Source organism: Xenopus laevis, chromosome 5L (genome assembly GCF_017654675.1).
Source record: "Xenopus laevis strain J_2021 chromosome 5L, Xenopus_laevis_v10.1, whole genome shotgun sequence".
Lineage (NCBI taxonomy): Eukaryota > Metazoa > Chordata > Amphibia > Anura > Pipidae > Xenopus > Xenopus laevis.
Genome location: NC_054379.1, coordinates 17,301,943 through 17,321,386, shown reverse-complemented (window position 1 = coordinate 17,321,386; position 19,444 = coordinate 17,301,943). Strand labels below are relative to the sequence as shown.

The 19,444-nt window shown below is 42.1% G+C and overlaps 1 protein-coding gene across 1 annotated transcript in view; it reads left to right on the top strand.

The window, feature by feature from the left end:
* wdr26.L (WD repeat domain 26 L homeolog) overlaps positions 1-17,062 on the top strand; it is a 44,011-nt gene extending 26,949 nt beyond the window's left edge. Inside the window, exons 6-15 of the mRNA XM_018262648.2 lie at positions 929-1,026; positions 1,126-1,282; positions 1,374-1,512; positions 7,459-7,599; positions 9,084-9,203; positions 11,115-11,260; positions 11,868-11,946; positions 13,019-13,148; positions 14,319-14,504; positions 15,606-17,062. Coding sequence (XP_018118137.1) covers positions 929-1,026; positions 1,126-1,282; positions 1,374-1,512; positions 7,459-7,599; positions 9,084-9,203; positions 11,115-11,260; positions 11,868-11,946; positions 13,019-13,148; positions 14,319-14,504; positions 15,606-15,631 — 1,222 coding nt within the window. The 3' untranslated portion in view covers positions 15,632-17,062. The remainder of the gene's footprint in view (positions 1-928; positions 1,027-1,125; positions 1,283-1,373; positions 1,513-7,458; positions 7,600-9,083; positions 9,204-11,114; positions 11,261-11,867; positions 11,947-13,018; positions 13,149-14,318; positions 14,505-15,605) is intronic.
* The last annotated feature ends 2,382 nt before the right edge of the window (positions 17,063-19,444 follow it).

The following is a 19,444-nucleotide window of genomic DNA, read 5'->3' as shown; positions in this document are numbered from 1 at the left end:
TTTATTTTAAAGTTACATATGTCTTGGTGTTTTTGGTTTTTTTTTTTCATTCTATACAAACAGGTTACTGGTCCTTTTGCCATGGTTCTGCCTGTAAATGGTCAATTGCAATTAGTCTGCCCTTTATACAGTCCTGCACCAATCACTTATTGCTTTAGGTTGTGTATGTGACTGACAGAGAGGCCTTGCATATGCCCTCCATATTGTAACATTAATGCTGCAATGCTGAAAGGAGAACTAAATCCCCCTTGCTAATAAAAACCCCAATACTCCATAGTCCCCCCCCTGCCCCCCCCCCTGTAGCGAACCGGGGAAATGCTCCAACTGGGCATGCAACAATACGGCGCTTACTGAAGATTACCGAAGCGCTGAATATGGCCCCGTGAGCTCCGTTGCGTGGACTCTGCAAAAGGGGTAATTACCGGCTTAGGGGCATTTACTTCTGTTAACACCTGTGTGGGGGGGAGCAGGGAGAGGGGACTATGGAAGAGGGGGGTAGGGGTTTTATTAGCAAAGGTTTAGTTCTCCTTTAACCCTTGTTAAGCACACACAGTAAATATTGTATCTCAAAGTAAAATGGACTCCTTTGCATATTTCCTTTCAGTACTTGAAGAAAAAGTTGCATTTTCCCGGATTTTACATTTTCCCGGATTTTACATAATTACTTCCTGGTCCCCTGAAAAATGTGTACTGGGGGTTCTACTGTATTCCCAGAATACCTTGCACACAGATTTGACTTTGCAACTCAACAATTTCCACATTGTTCCAATGGCACATGTAGGTTTTATATAAGCTGTAACATTTAGGCTTCAGGCAGTTCTATACCTTTGGACTACATGGATGGGCAAAAAAATAAATCTAGAATATTTGCTTATATCCATCTCCAGGTGGCTTCCTTCTTTCATCTCTTATCTTGTGTTCCCCCTAGATATTTAATGTGTAGCCATGCAGATGACCTACGTGCAAAGGCGGAGTGGGAAGGGAAAGGCACTGCGTCTCGCTCCAAACTACTGGATAAGCTTCAGAGTAAGTGGTTTTATTTGTCCTGCATCACCTCTCATGGGTCCTGTGTTGGCAGCTCAAAGGTGAAAATTGGGTCTAATTTATATTATTTTGTCTTTTCAGCTTATTTGCCTCCGTCGGTGATGCTGCCCCCACGGCGCTTGCAAACCCTGCTGCGCCAAGCTGTGGAATTACAGCGAGACCGCTGCCTCTACCATAACACGAAACTTGACAATAACTTGGACTCAGTGTCCCTGCTTATAGATCACGTCTGCAGCAGGTAAGTGAAGGTCCTGTCGGACTGTGATTTTTTTAGGCTTCCGCAATTGATTGGAACCATGTCATTTATTTGCAATTTGTTTTTATTTCAGGAAACAGTTTCCATGCTTCACACAGCAGGTGCTCACAGAGCATTGCAACGAGGTTTGGTTCTGTAAGTTCTCCAACGATGGCACTAAACTAGCGACCGGATCAAAAGACACAACTGTTATAATATGGCAGGTCGATCCAGTAAGTAGCCCAAATCTGTACTGGTTGGCTGTCTTTCTACAGTATCATGCTGAAGTGTTTTGCTTGTCTGTTGTGTGCATGGTACATCAGACGTGGCGTTACTCTAGCGACTAGCTTCAACTGCAGCCTGCCCAGACAAATGTCGCAGCCACCCCCATAAAGGCCAGCTGTGGATCATGTGCCACTTTAGGAGTAAAGCTGGCCATAGATATACAGATTTTATACTCATGTCTGACAGACGATTGTTCGTTGCAGTCTCCCGACCTACCACTAACCATTCAGATTAAATAAAGTACCGTATATACTCGAGTATAAGCCAAGTTTTTCAGCCCCCAAAATATGCTGAAAAACTCTACCTCGGCTTATACTTGGGTCAAGCGCAAAAACGGTCGCCGGCGCCCAAGAATAGTCGCCAAGAATATTTGCCGGCATCCAAGAATGGTCGCCGGCATCCAAAAACGAGACACCGGCACCTCCAATGGGAGCAGAAACCCTACATTTTTTGATTGAAACTTACCAGAAGCTGCTGCATTTCTCACCTAGGCTTATACTCAAGTCAATAAGCTTTCCCAGTTTTTGGAGGTAAAATTAGGTACCTCGGCTTATACTCGGGACGGCTTATACTCGAGTATATACGGTAGTTAAAAGAACAAATATGATGATATTCTGGCCATTAATTGACAGCAGTCGTACAAGTTATATCCGACAAATAGTAGTGACCGTCACCCATTGATATTGTCAGATAGGCAACACATACAGAGATATTATCATTAGTGGACCGAAATCTTCTAAACGACCAATCACCTTAGTACTAAAACATCAGTACGATCCACACACAGTCACAGAAACAAAGGTTCATACGACTTCATCTTTGTATCTATGACCAGCTTTTGTTCTATAGCTCAGTTGACCTTATGATTGCTGTGGGTTGTTTGACCAATTGTGAGAGTTGTCCTAGGCAGATGGCTTCTCTACCCAAACTACACTCCTATTTTCATTCTTGTGTGAGCATCACAGATCTGGGGCTACTAGCACTGCTGCTTAAAGGAGAACTAAACCCCCCCCCCCCCGCAATGTTAAGTCCCCACTGGCCCCCCTCCGTTGGCCTGCCTCCCCCTGCACAATCTTACCCCAGAGTTCTGTCCCCTCTTGAAATAGTGACCGCAAATGCAGAGTGAGCGCAGTGGAGCTCACAGGCGCCATCTTCTTCTCTTCGGTAATCCATTGGCAATTTCCATCTGTTTCGGCGCATTCGCGCAGTTCTTGCGGACCGGTAGAATGCTCCAACTGCACATGTGCCATTACGCTGCTCACTTCACGAAGATTACCGAAGAGAAGAAGATGGCGCCTGTCAGCTCTGCTGCGCTCACTCTGCATTTGCGGTCACTATTTCTATAGAGGAAAGAATTCAGGGGTAAGACTGTGCAGGTGGGGGTTGTCCAGTGGGGACTTAACATCGGGGGGTGGGGTTTAGTTCTCCTTTAAAGGAGAAGGAAAAGCTAAAAGGCCAGAGCTATGAGTGAGCAGGGAGAGACTCAGACAGGAAGTGATGTCACACACCAAGCTAATATGGCAGCTGCTATCTTAAACAAAGAGTTTCTAGAGCTGTTTTCTCAGGTGTGATAAAGCATTATACAGAATAAATATAGTGTTCTAGCTTGCGACATTGTGGCTAATCTATTGGTAATAAACTGATCGGTAGTTTTCCTTCTACTTTAAGAGTGTCTGATGGCTATTTAGTGGCCAATACAGTGAGCCAACAAGTGGTCCGTAAAAACAACCTTCAAATTTGCCTGCTGTGAACTAGTTAATAAATATGCACAGCAAACATTTGCTTCTATATTGCGTTTGTGTTGCTCTTGCTGTAGATGAAGGAGCAAAAATAGGTCTTGCTTGTCTGACTCCGAGCTCTCCTGTTTGTTGCTGGGTAATAGGAAAGCAGTCCGTATGGTTTATGGGCACACTTGTTCCATAGTTAACTGCAATTTGAAAGATGGCAGAATGTTCCCAGGAATAATTGGAGCTGTAACCTGATTGGAATGATAATTACACAGCACTATCCATGCAGGAGGCAAACACCCCATCTTCCCCCGCTGTGGCGCAGAAGTAACACGCGAGTAAAAGATGGCCCGTGGCTGCTTCTGCACTCGGAGAACTAGTTCACCCAGTTAACAGTGCGTGAATCCTAAGACTTGCCTGGCAAGGCCGGTCCTGTAATAAACAAATACGGTCATGCCTGAGCTGCTCTAAAAATATCCCCATGGTTTGCCATGATTCAGAGAGCGTTAAGGGAAACAAATGTTGATGTGAATCGTCTTCCTCAGGCTTCAGTCTCGATACTGATACAGCCCAGCCTTTATAAGGGTGCCATCAGCTCATATGGCTACAACAGAAATACAGGGCTGTCAGCATTTTGGGGTTTTTCCACCCTAGTTTTGGGAATTGCTGTCCAGCTTCCTTTATAACCCAGTATAGCACATTAAAGCTCACTTTAGAAACACAACAATATTCTCCATCACCCTTGATTCCGTTAGTGACCGTAGTTAGAAGTTGGCATTAGCCGCGCTGTTAATCTTCCCAGCATTCCTATAATAATCCCATAAATATAACAGATGCCCTCAACAAAAGCCAGCGGCTGGGACATGTCCAAATAAGGACTAGCAGCCTTTTGGACTAAACCCATAGAACCCATTACACTCCAATTATTTACAGACTTTCTCTGCTTCATTGTTATGCCCCTTACCCTGTTTTAGTGAACATCTGCAGAATAAAAAACACCGGTTGTAGGACTACACTTCCCATCATTCTTAGTCAACAAAGTTTGTAGATTTCAAGCATTCTGCTAGTCCTTGACATTATGTGGGTTATTTATCAAAGGTCAGATTTTAGAGTTTTTTTGATCTCGAATGAACTGAAATGGTCTCTAATTTAAGAAAAAACTCGATTCGGCGAGTTCGGGGTTAACGATAAATGAATCGAGTTTTCGGTGGGAAAAAACTTGGATTGATCAAGTTTTCAGGCAAAACTCCCCAAAAAAACTTGAGCATCATTAAGGCTATTCACATCTTCAAACGGTTCAAGGGAACTCTGCTGGTGACTCCTACATGCCCCCAACAGGTCTTAGATGGTGTATTTTCAATTTCATTATTTCCAGGATTTGAACTCTGCTGGTGACTCCTACATGCCCCCAACAGGTCTTAGATGGTGTATTTTCAATTTCATTATTTCCAGGATTTTTTTTTTTACCCGAAAAAATTATTTTTGACAAAAAAAAACTTAAACTCGAATTTTCATGGAAAACACTACTTGAACCTTAAATCTTGCCCCAGAGTTATTTCTACAGATAGTGGATATTAGGGATGCAACGAATTCACTATTTTGGAATCGATTGAACCCCCGAATCCTTCACAAAAGATTCGGCCGAATACCGAACCTAATCCTAATTTGCATATGTAAACTAGGGGTATGAAGGGGAAAAGATTCTTGACAGTCACGCGATTTCCCTCCCTGTCTCTAATTTGCATATGCAAATTAGGATTCGGATTTGGTTCTGCTGGGCAGAAGGATTCGGCTGAATCCAAATCCTGCTGAAAAAGGCAGAATCCTGGATTCGGTGCATCCCTCGTGGATATGGGTATCATTTTGGGAGTGGAGCTGTGAGTTTGACGTAGCTTCTAATTGCAGATATGCTAGAGCCCAGTGGTTTGTATTTTTTTTGTTTTTTTTTGTAGTGTTGGTTTTGTAGCAACAACTTTATTAGCAATAAAGATGAAAGCCGTGTAGATCCATTTTAATCACATAATCCAACGGTTAGATTCAAAAGTGCTGCTATATGTTCAGATATTGGTGCCAATTCAGACCAACAAAACTGAATTCAGTCTCTTGATAATGAAGGGGGTCAAAAGACAAGGGATATGGGAACCGTTATCCGGAAACCAATTATCCAGACCGAATTACAGAAAGGTTGTCTCCCATAGACTCCATTTTATCCAAATAATACAAAGTTTTAAAAATGGTTTCCTTTTTCTCTGTAATAATAAAACAGATGCTTGTGCTTGTACTTGATCCAAACTAAGATATAATTAATCTTTATTGAAGGCGAAACCAGCCTATTGGGTTTATTGTTTATATGATTTTCTAGTAGACTTAAAAGGTATGAAGATCCTAATTACAGAAAGATCCATTATCCAGAAAACCCCTGGTCCCAAGCATTCTGGATAACAGGTCCCATACCTGTATATCTTCCTGATCAACAACTGACCAGGCTCATTCAGATAATGTTGGGTCCCATCAGCCTATAGCAGTGGTGTTTAGACTTATTTGGTTCAAGTCGCCTTTAATCCTCAACATTTTGCTAACTTCCCCCAGACCATAACCAGGTTACAAGCCTATGAAAATGTTGTTTTATCAGCCATTACCTTACAAACTGGTTTTTGGCCTGATTACTGAACTCCGTATGATCTGCCATGTGGATGCCCACATCTGGGTAAAGATTGGTTTATTTAACAATTCGAAGAGAAAAACAATCAAATGTTTATAATTGTTACTTACGAATTAGTGAGAATTTCTCGACCCGCACCCGACCCTAACCCGCCCGCTCCCTACCCGCCCCGGGCCCGCTGCTACCCTTCATTTATAGACCCGCGCCCGCCCCACAGTGACGTCACAAAAGGGGCAGGCGGAAGTCTATAAATTCCGGCGCCGGAAGCTGGCAGTACTAGGTCGCGGGTGTGGAGAGCAGGAGAAGAGCTCGACCCGCACATTTTATCCAGGGGTTGGCCCGCACATCACTATTACAAATGTGTACTTTAATATAATTTTAATTGTTTGAATAAAGCTCTAGTATTCAGATGTGTATATTATGTTTACTACATGCCATTAGTTCCCAGACTGTATGGCTTAACCCTTTGGGAGGTAAGTGGTTCATGGGACTCGGCCTTACCATTAGTTATAGTGTGTTCTGGGAAAAATAGCTTTTTTTGTTCTAGATACAACTGGAAGCCCAACTTCAAGATCATTGATTTTACTATCCAACATATTTATATAATAATAGCTGATGAGCAAATGTTTCTATATATCTGTAACCTTGTTAAGGTGGCCCAGTCTGAAGGCCAGTTATGGGGAGATTTGGGGTGATGCTTATTTGTGCCCTGGGTACCCCTGGAACTATAGCAGGGTGACTGTTACCCCAATGTTTCTATATATCTGTAACCTTGTTATGAGCTAAGGGGGCCCAGCCTGAAGGCCAGTTAGGGGGAGATTTGGGGTGAGTGCTTATTTGTGCCCTGGGTACCCCTGGAACTATAGCAGGGTGACTGTTACCCCAATGTTTCTATATATCTGTAACCTTGTTATGAGCTAAGGGGGCCCAGCCTGAAGGCCAGTTAGGGGGAGATTTGGGGTGAGTGTTTATTTGTGCCCTGGGTACCCCTGGAACTATAGCAGGGTGACTGTTACCCCAATGTTTCTATATATCTGTAATCTTGTTATGAGCTAAGGGGGCCCAGCCTGAAGGCCAGTTAGGGGGAGATTTGGGGTGAGTGTTTATTTGTGCCCTGGGTACCCCTGGAACTATAGCAGGGCAACTATATATTGGTTTTTGAAGCAGACCATCTGGTATAATTTACACTCATGAGGAACATTATACAAGTTATACAAGTCAGTCTCTTGGCTATCTGAAAGGGGGCACACTGTGCCATGGGAGTAAAGTACATTCCTGCAGGTGTGGGGATTCCACAGTAAAAACTCCCCAATCCCTTTACTTGAATGTATGTTTCTTACAAGAATGAATTCAGTATATTATTCTGTATCTTTGAGGCACACTGTAGAATGAATTGTCTTTGAAGCTTTAGGTGCTCTGGTCTTGAGTGACAATGTAAAGGCTACAGACTATACGCGAAGTTGCCCTCTATTACTAACAGATCTCCCCTAATCTTCTCTCCGCAGGACACACACCAGCTGAAATTGCTAAAGACATTAGAGGGCCATGCATACGGGGTCTCTTACCTGGCATGGAGTCCAGACGACAACTATCTAATTGCGTGCGGTCCAGACGACTGCTCCGAACTGTGGCTGTGGAATGTGCAAGTAAGCATGGCTGCTTGGGGTGGGAATACGTTTTGCTATTGGATTTTGATTCCTTTAGTTAAAAACAATTTTTTAAGCAAATGACAGCTCTCTTCTCTCCAAAATACTAGCAGTGGATTTTATCATAGTCCTCTAGAGAAATAAACAAATGTAAAAAAAAATAAATATATATACGTTGGGGCCTTTATCAAATATTTTTAAATCATTGATTTATTAAAACATCACTTGTGTATCCAACGTTGATAAAGGCCCCAACGAGGGCCGTAACGTTGGATACACAAGTGATGTTTCAATAAATCATTGATTTGAAAATATTTGGATATTTATATATATATATGAAAAAATTTAATTCTGGCTATACATTCAATACACATTTTCACTAATGTTAAAGATATTTGTCGTTGTATTTTGTCTCTGAATATCACTCTCTACATCATCAACAACCCCTTTAAGCCCCAGTGTTTTTTTATTCTGCAAGAAAAACCTTTTTTTGCCAAATTTCATACTACCAAATCTGCATTTCTAGGCCTTCTTGGTTTTAGTAAGGAACGACTTTAAATGTTTGCTCGAAACCATTGATGCAGACTTCAGTGAGTCTGAATTATGTGCCTGTGGGGTCCCACAGATAACTCCTTTCTGTTAACTTGTTGATTAATGTCTAGCCTACATCTTTGTTAAACCTTTTTCTCATTATGTCTCGTGGTTCACCAGTCCAAGGCTGTCACAGCCCTCTGAAGATGCCCCAGTAGCTCTCCATCTTCTTTACTGCTGATTCACTGCACATGCTCTGTGCTGCTGTCACTTACTAAGCTTAGGAACCCACTCACAATATACAGTATATATATACAATATACAGTCTATATAAAATACAATATTCACAATGCAAGGCTAATTAGTAATGCATTCAGACTCACACTCCTATTACATGGCAGCATATAATCCAGTGCATTCTGCATCAGAATTTAATAATGTAACAATTAAAAGCTGATACTGCAGGTCTTAAACAGATGTAACTCTGTTTCTGACGATCCTTAAGCTTAACTTCTGCCCAGTCCTGTAGCATCAGTTTATATGACTCATTCTCAGCAGCAGCCCAGAGCTCACTGAGCATGTGCAGGGCCACTGACACACAAAAGATGGTCTAACAAGGTCCAAGATGCTGGTGGTGAATTCTTTAAATGTTGGTTTTAATGTTGGTTTGTCTTTACTGATATCAATATCTTAGAAACCCATGGAACAAGACACCACATGTAGTGATGGGCGAGTATGACTTGTTTTCTTTGCTGAAAATTGGCGACACGGCAAATAACTCGGCAACTGCAAGTCAATGGGTGTTTTTTCACGTTGAAATATTTAGCTCATCCCTAACTACAAGATTTTGTGACTTCTGTTATCGAATGCTTTTGCTCTCATTACAACTGATTCATCTGACTCTGGGGCTGCACAGTGTATGACCTTGCAAACTGTTTTTTATTCTATTACAGACAGGTGAGTTAAGGACGAAAATGAGCCAGTCCCACGAAGACAGTCTGACCAGTGTTGCATGGAATCCTGATGGGAAACGCTTTGTAACAGGAGGCCAGAGAGGCCAGTTCTACCAATGTGTAAGTGCCTGTGTTTTTCCTCCTCTGTCTGTGTCACACATTTTCTGTATAATTCTATTTATACCCCACTATCTAAACATTGGGCCTCAGATGTTGCTGGACTATAACTCACAGAATTCACAATATACAGCCATGGTTGAAAGGCTGCTAGGAATTTTAATAACATCTGGGGGACCCAAGGGTAAAAAATAGAAATGTATACATATGAGATGGTGCTGTATTTCTTGCCTTTGTTTTGCTTAGCAATTTGAGAAGATGAAAACACAAGTGACAACTAGAGCTGCTGCTGCTGTCATCTATTGGGAATTCAGCCTAGGTTTGGTGGAGCTTGTGTGTTGCCCCGAGGGCTTTGTTTCCTCTATGATCCTCCCACACCCCAAACACATACGTGTGTATGTGAGCGAGAGAATGTGATAGGGAGTGTGTGTGTTAGAGAATGTGATAGGGACTGTGTGTGTGTGACAGGGACTGTGTGTGTGTGACAGGGACTGTGTGTGTGTGATAGGGACTGTGTGTGTGTGTGTGTGTGTGTGTGTTGGAGAATGTGATCGGGACTGTGTGTGTGTGTGTGTGTTGGAGAATGTAATAGGGACTGTGTGTGTGTTGGAGAATGTGATAGGGACTGTGTGTGTGAGAGAGAGAGAGAGCGCGTGTGATAGGGACTGTGTGAGTGTAAGAGAGAATGTGATGGGGACTGTGTGTGTGTTGGAGAATGTGATGGAGACTGTGTGAGTGTGAGAGAGAATGTGATGGGGACTGTGTGAGTGTAAGAGAGAATGTGATGGGGACTGTGTGTGTGTTGGAGAATGTGATGGGGACTGTGTGAGTGTGAGAGAGAATGTGATGGGGACTGTGTGAGTGTAAGAGAGAATGTAATGGGGACTGTGTGTGTGTTGGAGAATGTGATGGAGACTGTGTGTGAGAGAGAGAATGTGATTGGGACTGTGTGAGTGTGAGAGAGAATGTGATGGGGACTGTGTGTGTTGGAGAATGTGATGGGGACTGTGTGTGTTGGAGAATGTGATGGGGACTGTGTGTGTTGGAGAATGTGATGGGGACTGTGTGTGTTGGAGAATGTGATGGGGACTGTGTGTGTTGGAGAATGTGATGGGGACTGTGTGTGTTGGAGAATGTGATGGGGACTGTGTGTGTTGGAGAATGTGATGGGGACTGTGTGTGTTGGAGAATGTGATGGGGACTGTGTGTGTTGGAGAATGTGATGGGGACTGTGTGTGTTGGAGAATGTGATAGGGACTGTGTGTGTGGGTGTTGGAGAATGTGATGGGGACTGTGTGAGTGTAAGAGAGAATGTGATGGGGACTGTGTGTGTGAGAGAGAGAGAGAGAGCGCGTGTGATAGGGGCTGTGTGAGTGTAAGAGAGAATGTGATGGGGACTGTGTGTGTGATGGAGACTGTGTGTGAGAGAGAGAATGTGATTGGGACTGTGCGAGTGTGAGAGAGAATGTGATGGGGACTGTGTGTGTTGGAGAATGTGATGGGGACTGTGTGTTGGAGAATGTGATAGGGACTGTGTGTGTGGGTGTTGGAGAATGTGATGGGGACTGTGTGAGTGTAAGAGAGAATGTGATGGGAACTGTGTGTGTGTTGGAGAATGTGATGGAGACTGTGTGTGATAGAGAGAATGTGATGGGGACTGTGTGTGTGAGAGAGAGAGAGAATGTGATGGGGACTGTGTGTGTGTTGGAGAATGTGATGGGGACTGTGTATGTGTGTGTTTGAGAATGTGATGGGGACTGTGTATGTGTGTGTATGTTATAGGGACATTAGATTGTAAGCTCCACCAGGGCAGGGACTGATGGGTATAGTGAATATTCTCTGTAAAGTGCTGTGCATGTATTATAATTGTGTAAAAGGATAGTAACAATCTACTGTTCTATGTTTCCAATGCAGGATTTAGATGGCAACCTGCTTGACTCCTGGGAAGGGGTAAGAGTGCAATGTCTGTGGTGTTTAAGCGATGGCAAGACCGTCCTTGCTTCAGACACACACCAGCGAATCCGGGGTTACAACTTCGAGGACCTCACGGATAGAAACATGTGAGTAGCGTCATGTGTGTATAAGTGATGTATGTGAGGTGGGTTTTGCCTTCAATGATTCACTTATACCATAAAAGTGAACTGCCCTGGGGATGGATCCTGTAGTATACAGTTTGAGCTGTTTTGCCTACATGAATGCTTATAACATGGTTACGTTGGTTTCACTGTGCCATGTGATGGGCCATTACAGCTGTCTATGCCATGCACTGTTGTTTTAAATAGCTGTCTGCACTGCAAATTAGGGGTGTACTGAATCCAGGATTCGGTTTGGGATTCGGCCAGGATTCAGCCTTTTTTAGCAAGATTCGGAGTTGGCCTAATTCTTCTGCCTGGCCGAACTGAATCCCAAATTAGGGGCGGGGAGGGAAATCGCGTGACTTTTTGTCACAAGACAAGGAAGTAAAAATGTTTTCCCCTTCCCACGTTCGGTATTCGGCCGAATCTTTTGCAAAGGATTCTGGGGTTCAGTCGAATTCAAAATAGTGGATTCGGTGCATCCCTGCTGCAAATGCACAGTTGTGGGGTACAGAGACTAAAGGGTCTTTTGGGTAAGATTGTATTTGTCACGTTGTACCCCATGATTCAGTTTTGTTTCATTTCCTTTCAGAGTGCAAGAAGATCATCCTATAATGTCCTTCACAATATCAAGAAATGGAAGATTAGCTTTGTTAAATGTAGCAACTCAGGTAAACTTTGACTTTATTTGCCATTTACCCAACAGCATTATGTAGGGGCAGCAACAATTAAGTCATATGCAAAGTATTTTCTTTGGAATTTATTTGTTAGATATAATGCATTTCATTCAGCTTTCATAAGAGATGGATTAAGCTTATCCCAGTACTTAAACTGAGGCTTTAAGGCACAGCTGCTCACCTTTTGTCTGTAGCAGTTGGGTCTTTTAAGGGCAAAGCATGGTAACAGGAGTTTGCATAGCAAGAAATTGTCACCCTTTGCTTTAAAGGAACAGTTCAGTGTACAAATAAAAGCTGGGTAAATAAATAGGCTGTGCAAATTAAAAAATGTTTCTAATAGTAGGCAAAAATGTAATGTATAAAGGCTGGAGAGACTGGATGTGTAACATAATAGCCAGAACACTACTTCCTGCTTTTCAGCTCTATAACTCTGAGTTAGTCATTGACTATAAGGGGGGCCACATGGGACATAACTGTTCAGTGAGTTTGTAATTGATCCTCAGCATTCAGCTCAGATTCAAAAGCAACAGATATGACCCATGTGGCCCACCTCAAGTCACTGTTTGGTTACTGCCTGGTAACCAATCAATGGAAACCAAGTGAGCTGCAAAGCAGGAAGTAGTGTTCTGGCTGTTATGTTAGACATTCAGTCACTCCAGCCTTTATACATTACATTTTTGGCTAACTAACTATATTAGAAACATTTTTTATTTTGCACAGCCTATTTATTTACCCAGTTTTTATTTTTATACTGAACAATTCCTTTAATGCTGCAACCAAGTGGCATAAGAAACAAGATTCAGACCCTATGGGGCTGAATAGGGAGTTGCTCCAATTTCAGTCCACAGTACGTGCTTAAAAGCAGGGACGCTTATTTTGGGCAGACCCGAGTGCTCATAAAGGCTGTCTGCAGTTGGAGGTTAGCGTTAAAATCCTAACAAATCTTAGATGCATCTTCCTCAGTAACTTGTTAGAGTGCAAGCCTTGGGCCCAATGAGAGAGTGCCGGCACATTTCTAGTTAATCTTCACTGCACTAATAGACTCATTTGTCTCTCCTTTTATCAGGGTGTTCATTTATGGGACTTGCAAGACAGAGTTTTAGTGAGAAAGTACCAAGGTGTGACGCAGGGCTTTTACACTATCCACTCGTGTTTCGGAGGCCATAATGAAGACTTCATCGCTAGTGGCAGTGAAGGTACCAGTTTATTGTGATGTGGTATTTTGGGACATATTCTGTATGGGGTAGAGCCCTGCACTGGGCCAGAAACACGTAAGCTCATCTTTTACCACTTTCTCCTGCTACTTCCAGTTTCATGTTGGCTAGCAGGCCAGACTGTAGATAAAGCTGCACTGGGTATGAGCGGGTAATAATGCAATAATAATAATATGTACAAATGTGGGAAACCGGTCCACCTGCTTAGAGAAGTGTAGGAGGAGATAAGGTTCACCAGGACAGACATCAAACGTAAAGGGGTGGTTCACCTTTGAGGTAACGTTTATTATGTTATAGAATGGCCAATTCTAAGCAACTTTTAAATTGGGTTTCATTATTTATTTTTTATAGTTATTTGCCTTTTTCTTCTGACTCTTTGCAGCTTTCAAATGGACGCGCTGACTCCCTTCTAAAAAACAAATACTCTTTAAGGGTCAGGGCACACAGGCAAGAGAAAGGGAGATTAGTCGCCAGGCGACCGACGCCCCGAAGAAGAGATTCGTCGTCGGACGACTAATCTCCCGAATCTGCCTGTGTGCCCTGACCCTTAAGCTACAAATTTATTGTTACTTTTTATTACTCACCCTTCTATTCATGCCCTTTCCTATTCATATTCCTGTCTCTTATTCAAATCAATGCATGGTTGCTAAGGTAATTTGGACCCTAGTTACCAGATTGCTAGAGCTGCAAATTGAAGGGCTGGAATAAAAAGTTAAATAATTCAAAACACCTTCAATAATAAAAAATGAAAACAAATAGCAAATTGTCTCAGAATATCACTTTCTACATCAAAGGTGAACAACCCCTTTACGAAACTATTTTTGCTTTCTATGCTCTAACTTAGTCTTGTTATTCTTCAGGCCATAAGACTTGACATATTGACACTTTAAAACGTTTTATTCAGCAGGTAGCTGTGCTATAACATCACACTGGGGTTGTGGCTGGTTGTAGTCATACTGCCCATAGGGATATTGAACACACAGAGCTATTTGTCAATTAGCAGCTACAAAACACCTAAAATTGCTCCATGTAAATATCCTAATATGTGTGTAATATGTATAATATGCAAAAAACAATACAACAGGTGCATTGAATCCCTGCCCTATTGCATCATCTTGCAGATACCTTTCTAATTTATTTATCTATTTTCAGATCATAAAGTGTATGTTTGGCACAAAAAAAGCGAATTGCCCATCGCAGAGCTCACAGGACACACGCGCACAGTTAACTGCGTGAGTTGGAACCCACAGATTCCCTCGCTGATGGCCAGTGCTTCTGACGACGGTACTGTTAGGATATGGGGACCAGCACCTTATGTAGACAACCAGGAGTTTGAAGGTAATGAGACCTGGTGGGACAGGAGAATTACTGTCTATCTTAGATATTAACACAGCGAGATTTTCTAAGCTTAACTAACTGAAGTATAGTCCTTTCATTCAAGGGGAAATAACCAGGCCATGAAATCATTGTAGCAGCAGAATCAGTCCAGCCCCCCCCCCCCCGCACTTTACACAATCTAATGCAAGCTTGACCTCCTGTGGTCCTGCTAAAGGCCCCAGATATAAACTGCTGACGGATTAAGTAGGCAGCTTATTGGGCAGTGTATGGGGCCCTCTGATGGGCTTCCTCGATCGATATCTGGCCGAAAGGCGGGCAGATGTTGATCAGCTAGGCTTAAAAATCCCGTCTGATTGAGGACCAAATCGGTTAGATTATGTGGTCCTCGACCTCCGTTTTCTCCTAGTTATCCGATCGCTCGGCCCTAGGGCCCACAATCAGATCAGCCCTGATATCGCCCACCTCAAGGTTTGCATATCGAGGAGAGATGCGCTTGTTTGGCCACCTCGGATCTCCATATGTATGGCCACCTTAAAGGGATACTGTCATGGGAAAAAATAATTTTTTCAAAATGAATCAGTTAATAGTGCTGCTCCAGCAGAATTCTGCACTGAAATCCATTTCTCAAAAGAGCAAACAGATTTTTTTAAATTCAATTTTGAAATCTGACATGGGGCTAGACATATTGTCAATTTCCCAGCTGCCCCAAGTCATGTGACTTGTGCTGTAGTAAACTTCAATCACTCTTTACTGCTGTACTCCAAGTTGGAGTGATATCACCCCCCTCCCTTTTCCCCCCAGCTGCCAAACAAAAGAACAATGGGAAGGTAACCAGATGCAGGACCGCATCAGTTTTCAGATTTTGGTTCAGAACTGCTTAAGTATGCAATTTCACAATGAAATCTGAATTATCCCATACCTGTTAGCGCACACATTCAGGTAGTAAAAGGCAGTGGATCAGCTTTTCTCCCATGATACATAAACTAACGGATTTTGTTCAAAACTGTACTGACTGCATCTATAGATAAACTGTCGATATTGACTATGTTTTATTTCTTTTTCTCCTCCTTTCCCCAAAATGCCCTTACACTTCTGTTCTAGAGGAATGCAGTAGCATGGATAGTTGATGGCAAGTTGCGGCACAGACGACTTCTCTAACTTAAAAATTAGTCGTATTTTTAAAAATGGCTTGGGATTGGTGCAAACAAACAAGATCGATTAACCGGACAGACGTTTGTCGCCGAAGAAAAGAGAGAGGAAAAAAAAATCTAAAAAAACAAAAAAAAAAAAAACCACCACAAAAATTGTTAAAGTCTGAGGGGTCATTCTGGGGCCCTTACATTTTACCACCCTGCTTCATAGTACCCAGCTCAGATGAAGCACGTCGTTTAGAATGTTGTTGGACACCGTGTAAATCCCCCATCGGTTGTGAAGAACTGTGCTATATTCAGGCTATCCATCGAACTCGGTATCTTTTTTTCCCCCCGTCTGCCGTTTGTTGTGGCGGGGCTACCATACATGTTGCTCTTCTGTGTAATGAAGTTTAAATGCTTGTTTGGAAAACAAAAAAAAAATAATTATTTAACAGTTTAGAAGGCTTGATAGAGTGCTTTAGTCTGAGTATCCATTTAATAGGAAAGTACATCCTGCTCTATCCGCCTTATTTACCCTTGAGATCTTTTCAGCTTGGTTCATGGATAGTAGCCTTAACTTTTATTTTAACATTTATTTTCTCCCTCCCTCCCCCTTGGCAAAAGGACAACAGATCTGGTTCCCCTTAATTAAGGTCAATTAAAAAAACACACAGACACACACACAATGGAAATTTTGTACTTTTTTTCCCCCAAAGACTTAAGAGCTTGAGTGTGTTACCCTCCCCCCGTCATGGGCTAACGGCACAATTTTTTTTAAAATAAATTAAGTATTTATAGGACTATATTGAATTCATTTGTATGAGTTTAACCAGCTATTTACTAATTAGAGGCACCGAGAGAGGGATTTGCCCTCATTGCACAGGCAAATACATACAAGAGAGGAAAACGAGGGGGCGGGAGGTGTGTTTTGTTTTGTTTTTTCCATTTGTTTTATTGTATCTCTATGGTAGAAACCAATTTGTTTAGCTGCTGATATTAAGTAAGAGATAAGGTCTGAGGCACACTCATTGTATGGTAAAGCTGTGTTTGTAGCAGATCACGTGCAAAGGTTCCGTATTGGCTTGTGGCTTTAAGGTTGGGCAACCATTTCACCATCCCTTGGATCATAATAGGACCTTGCGATTGGGGCTAACTTGCCCTTGAAGCAGAGGAGCTGCTGACCGTAACCAGATATAATATGGTGTCGGCTTATTTTTCTTATTATGAATGAGCATATATCCTTTGTTTCCTGTTTGTTTCTCCTTCCACGTCCACCTCATGTACCGTACAGTATCAATTTGCACAAGCATCGACCGGAGGCATCAAGGGGCAGGTTTACTTGTCCTTTATCATACTGCCATCATTCAGATCTTCATGGGTAGATCTGTAGCGAATACAGAGCCAGCATTAAAGATATTCATTGTACCTAACTCGCCCTGTCGCAGTTATTACCCCCGCTGCGGCGAAACTACAGATGCATCTTTGAGGTCGGGGTCAATCCAGCACTGATTATAAGCGATTCTTTACCACTCTACTATTTTATCAGTAGAGCACTTCATACAAATCATTTTTAAAAATTTACATTTTCAGGCCAGTGTTTTTTTTTTTAATTAATAAAGAAATGGTTTTCCTTTTATTTATTTATTTTTTCTTTCTTTTTCTTTCTTTTTTTTTTTAATACAAAGAATTCTGTTTTCCTGGTTCTTACAGTAATAACTCCCATCATCCTCTATGTATTTGTACGGGGGCAGTACATGGTGGCTGGTGGGATTTTACTCCAAGTACAACTTTAAGGGCTCTGGGTTCAGTAACATGAACACCAAGATCATATGCTGATATAATACAGAGGAATAGAACTTCTTGATAAACTCGTTTTTTTTGTATATTTCCCGTATACAGTACAGTACTGGCCCACATGTAAATGTCCAATATTCTGCCTATATACGGTCTGTCTAAAGGCCCAATAAAAGCTGACGACAGACCAAGTCGGCAACTTATTGGTTTGTGTGTGTGGGGCCATCCGACGGGCTTCCCCGATCGATATCTGGCCGAAAGTAGGGCAGATCTTGATCGGGCCCGTTAAAAAAAAATCCCGTCGGATCACGGCCGCATCTTTGCGTATATGTGGTCCCGTGATCCGACCACCCATATGGGATCCATTATCAGACTTCAATGTGGGCATATCGGGGAGATATCGCCAAACAAGCGGATCTCTATGTCTATGGCCGAGATAAATGAAAGCTAGAACCTCTATCTGTGTGGTCATTTTGCTTGCTTCGATCTGTCTGGGTTAGCCAATAACAGTCTTGTAGGCTTCCCATGGGGCTTCCATACCAAACTGCCATTGAGAATCTTTTTATTTGCATTGGTTTAAAAAAACTTAAAGGGGTTGTTCACCTTTAAATTGACTGTTAGTATGATGTAGAGAGTGATATTCTGAGACAATTTGCAATTGTTTTTCATTTTTTAATATTTGTGGTTTTTGTCATTTAGCTTTTTTTTTTTTTTAGCAGTTTGCAATTTCAGCCATCTTATTGCTAGGGTCCAAATTAACCTAGCAACCATGCATTGATTTGAATAACAGACTGGAATGGGAGAGGCAATTAAGAGGCATTTGTTTTTTTTTTAAGACGGGGTCAGTGACCCCCTTTTTCAAAACTGGAAAGAGGCAGAAGGTGGCAAATTGTTTAAAAACTAGGGATGTACCGAATCCACTATTTTGGATTCAGCCCAACCTCGAATCCTTGCAAAGGATACGACCGAATACCGAACTGGCAAATTAGGCGTGGGAAGGCGAAAACATTTAATACTTCCTTGTTTTGTGACAAAAAGTCAAGCGATTTCCCTCACCGCTCCTAATTTGCATATGCGGGTTCAGCCGGACAGAAAGATTCAGCCGATTCTGAATCCTGCTGAAAAAGGCCGAATCCTGGATTTGGTGCATCCCTATTAAAAACTATGAAAAAATGAAGACCAATTGAAAAGTTACTTAGAATTACCATTCTGTATTATACTAAAAATTAACTTAAAGGTGAACCACCCCTTTAAAGTCTGGTGGAGAGTACCTCAGTCTATGCAGTCCCCCAGACACCTATAATACCACTCCTGCCTGATGTTTTGACTTTAGAGAGGTCTTAAAGTTGGGGTGGCCAAAGGGGAAGTGTCTGCATAGGCATAAAATATTCTACTATAACCCATGCCCTCTGAGGTACATGTTAAAATCTACTTGGGTAATTAAACAATTAAATGTCATTAGGGGTGGAGTTTATAGTCAAAGTATCTTGTAGACATGGGTAATTGATAACCATGGGAAAATATTGCTTTTATGGCTTAAAAATAAGTTTTGGTCTTTATCCCTCTTGTTTTGGTTGCTAAGCTCATTGACCATAGTAACCAGTGATAACACCATAAACTGTAGCTGTCCAAGTAATCTGGTGGCGACTTGATTTCCATGCAGGGGAGGGGCAGAATGGCAAATAATTGCTTCCCTGTTTGTTTCTTCTGCCTAGGGTGAGTGACGGCTGAATCTAGGCAGAAGGCGCTACAGATTATCATATGATTTCTCAATGTAAAGTAACCAGGCATGGTGAATGTAGAGCTCTATTTTGGGGTTAGGTAGTAATGTGGCCACAATATTGCCTGTCTGTCATTCTGTATTAGCAGAAACCTATGTGGGAAGACTTAAAGGGCATGTAAAGGAAAAAAATGAAATCCCATTTTTACTTTCTTTAATGAAAAAGAAACCTATCTCCAATATACTTTAATTTAAAAATGTGTACCGTTTTTATAAGAAACCTGACTGTATGC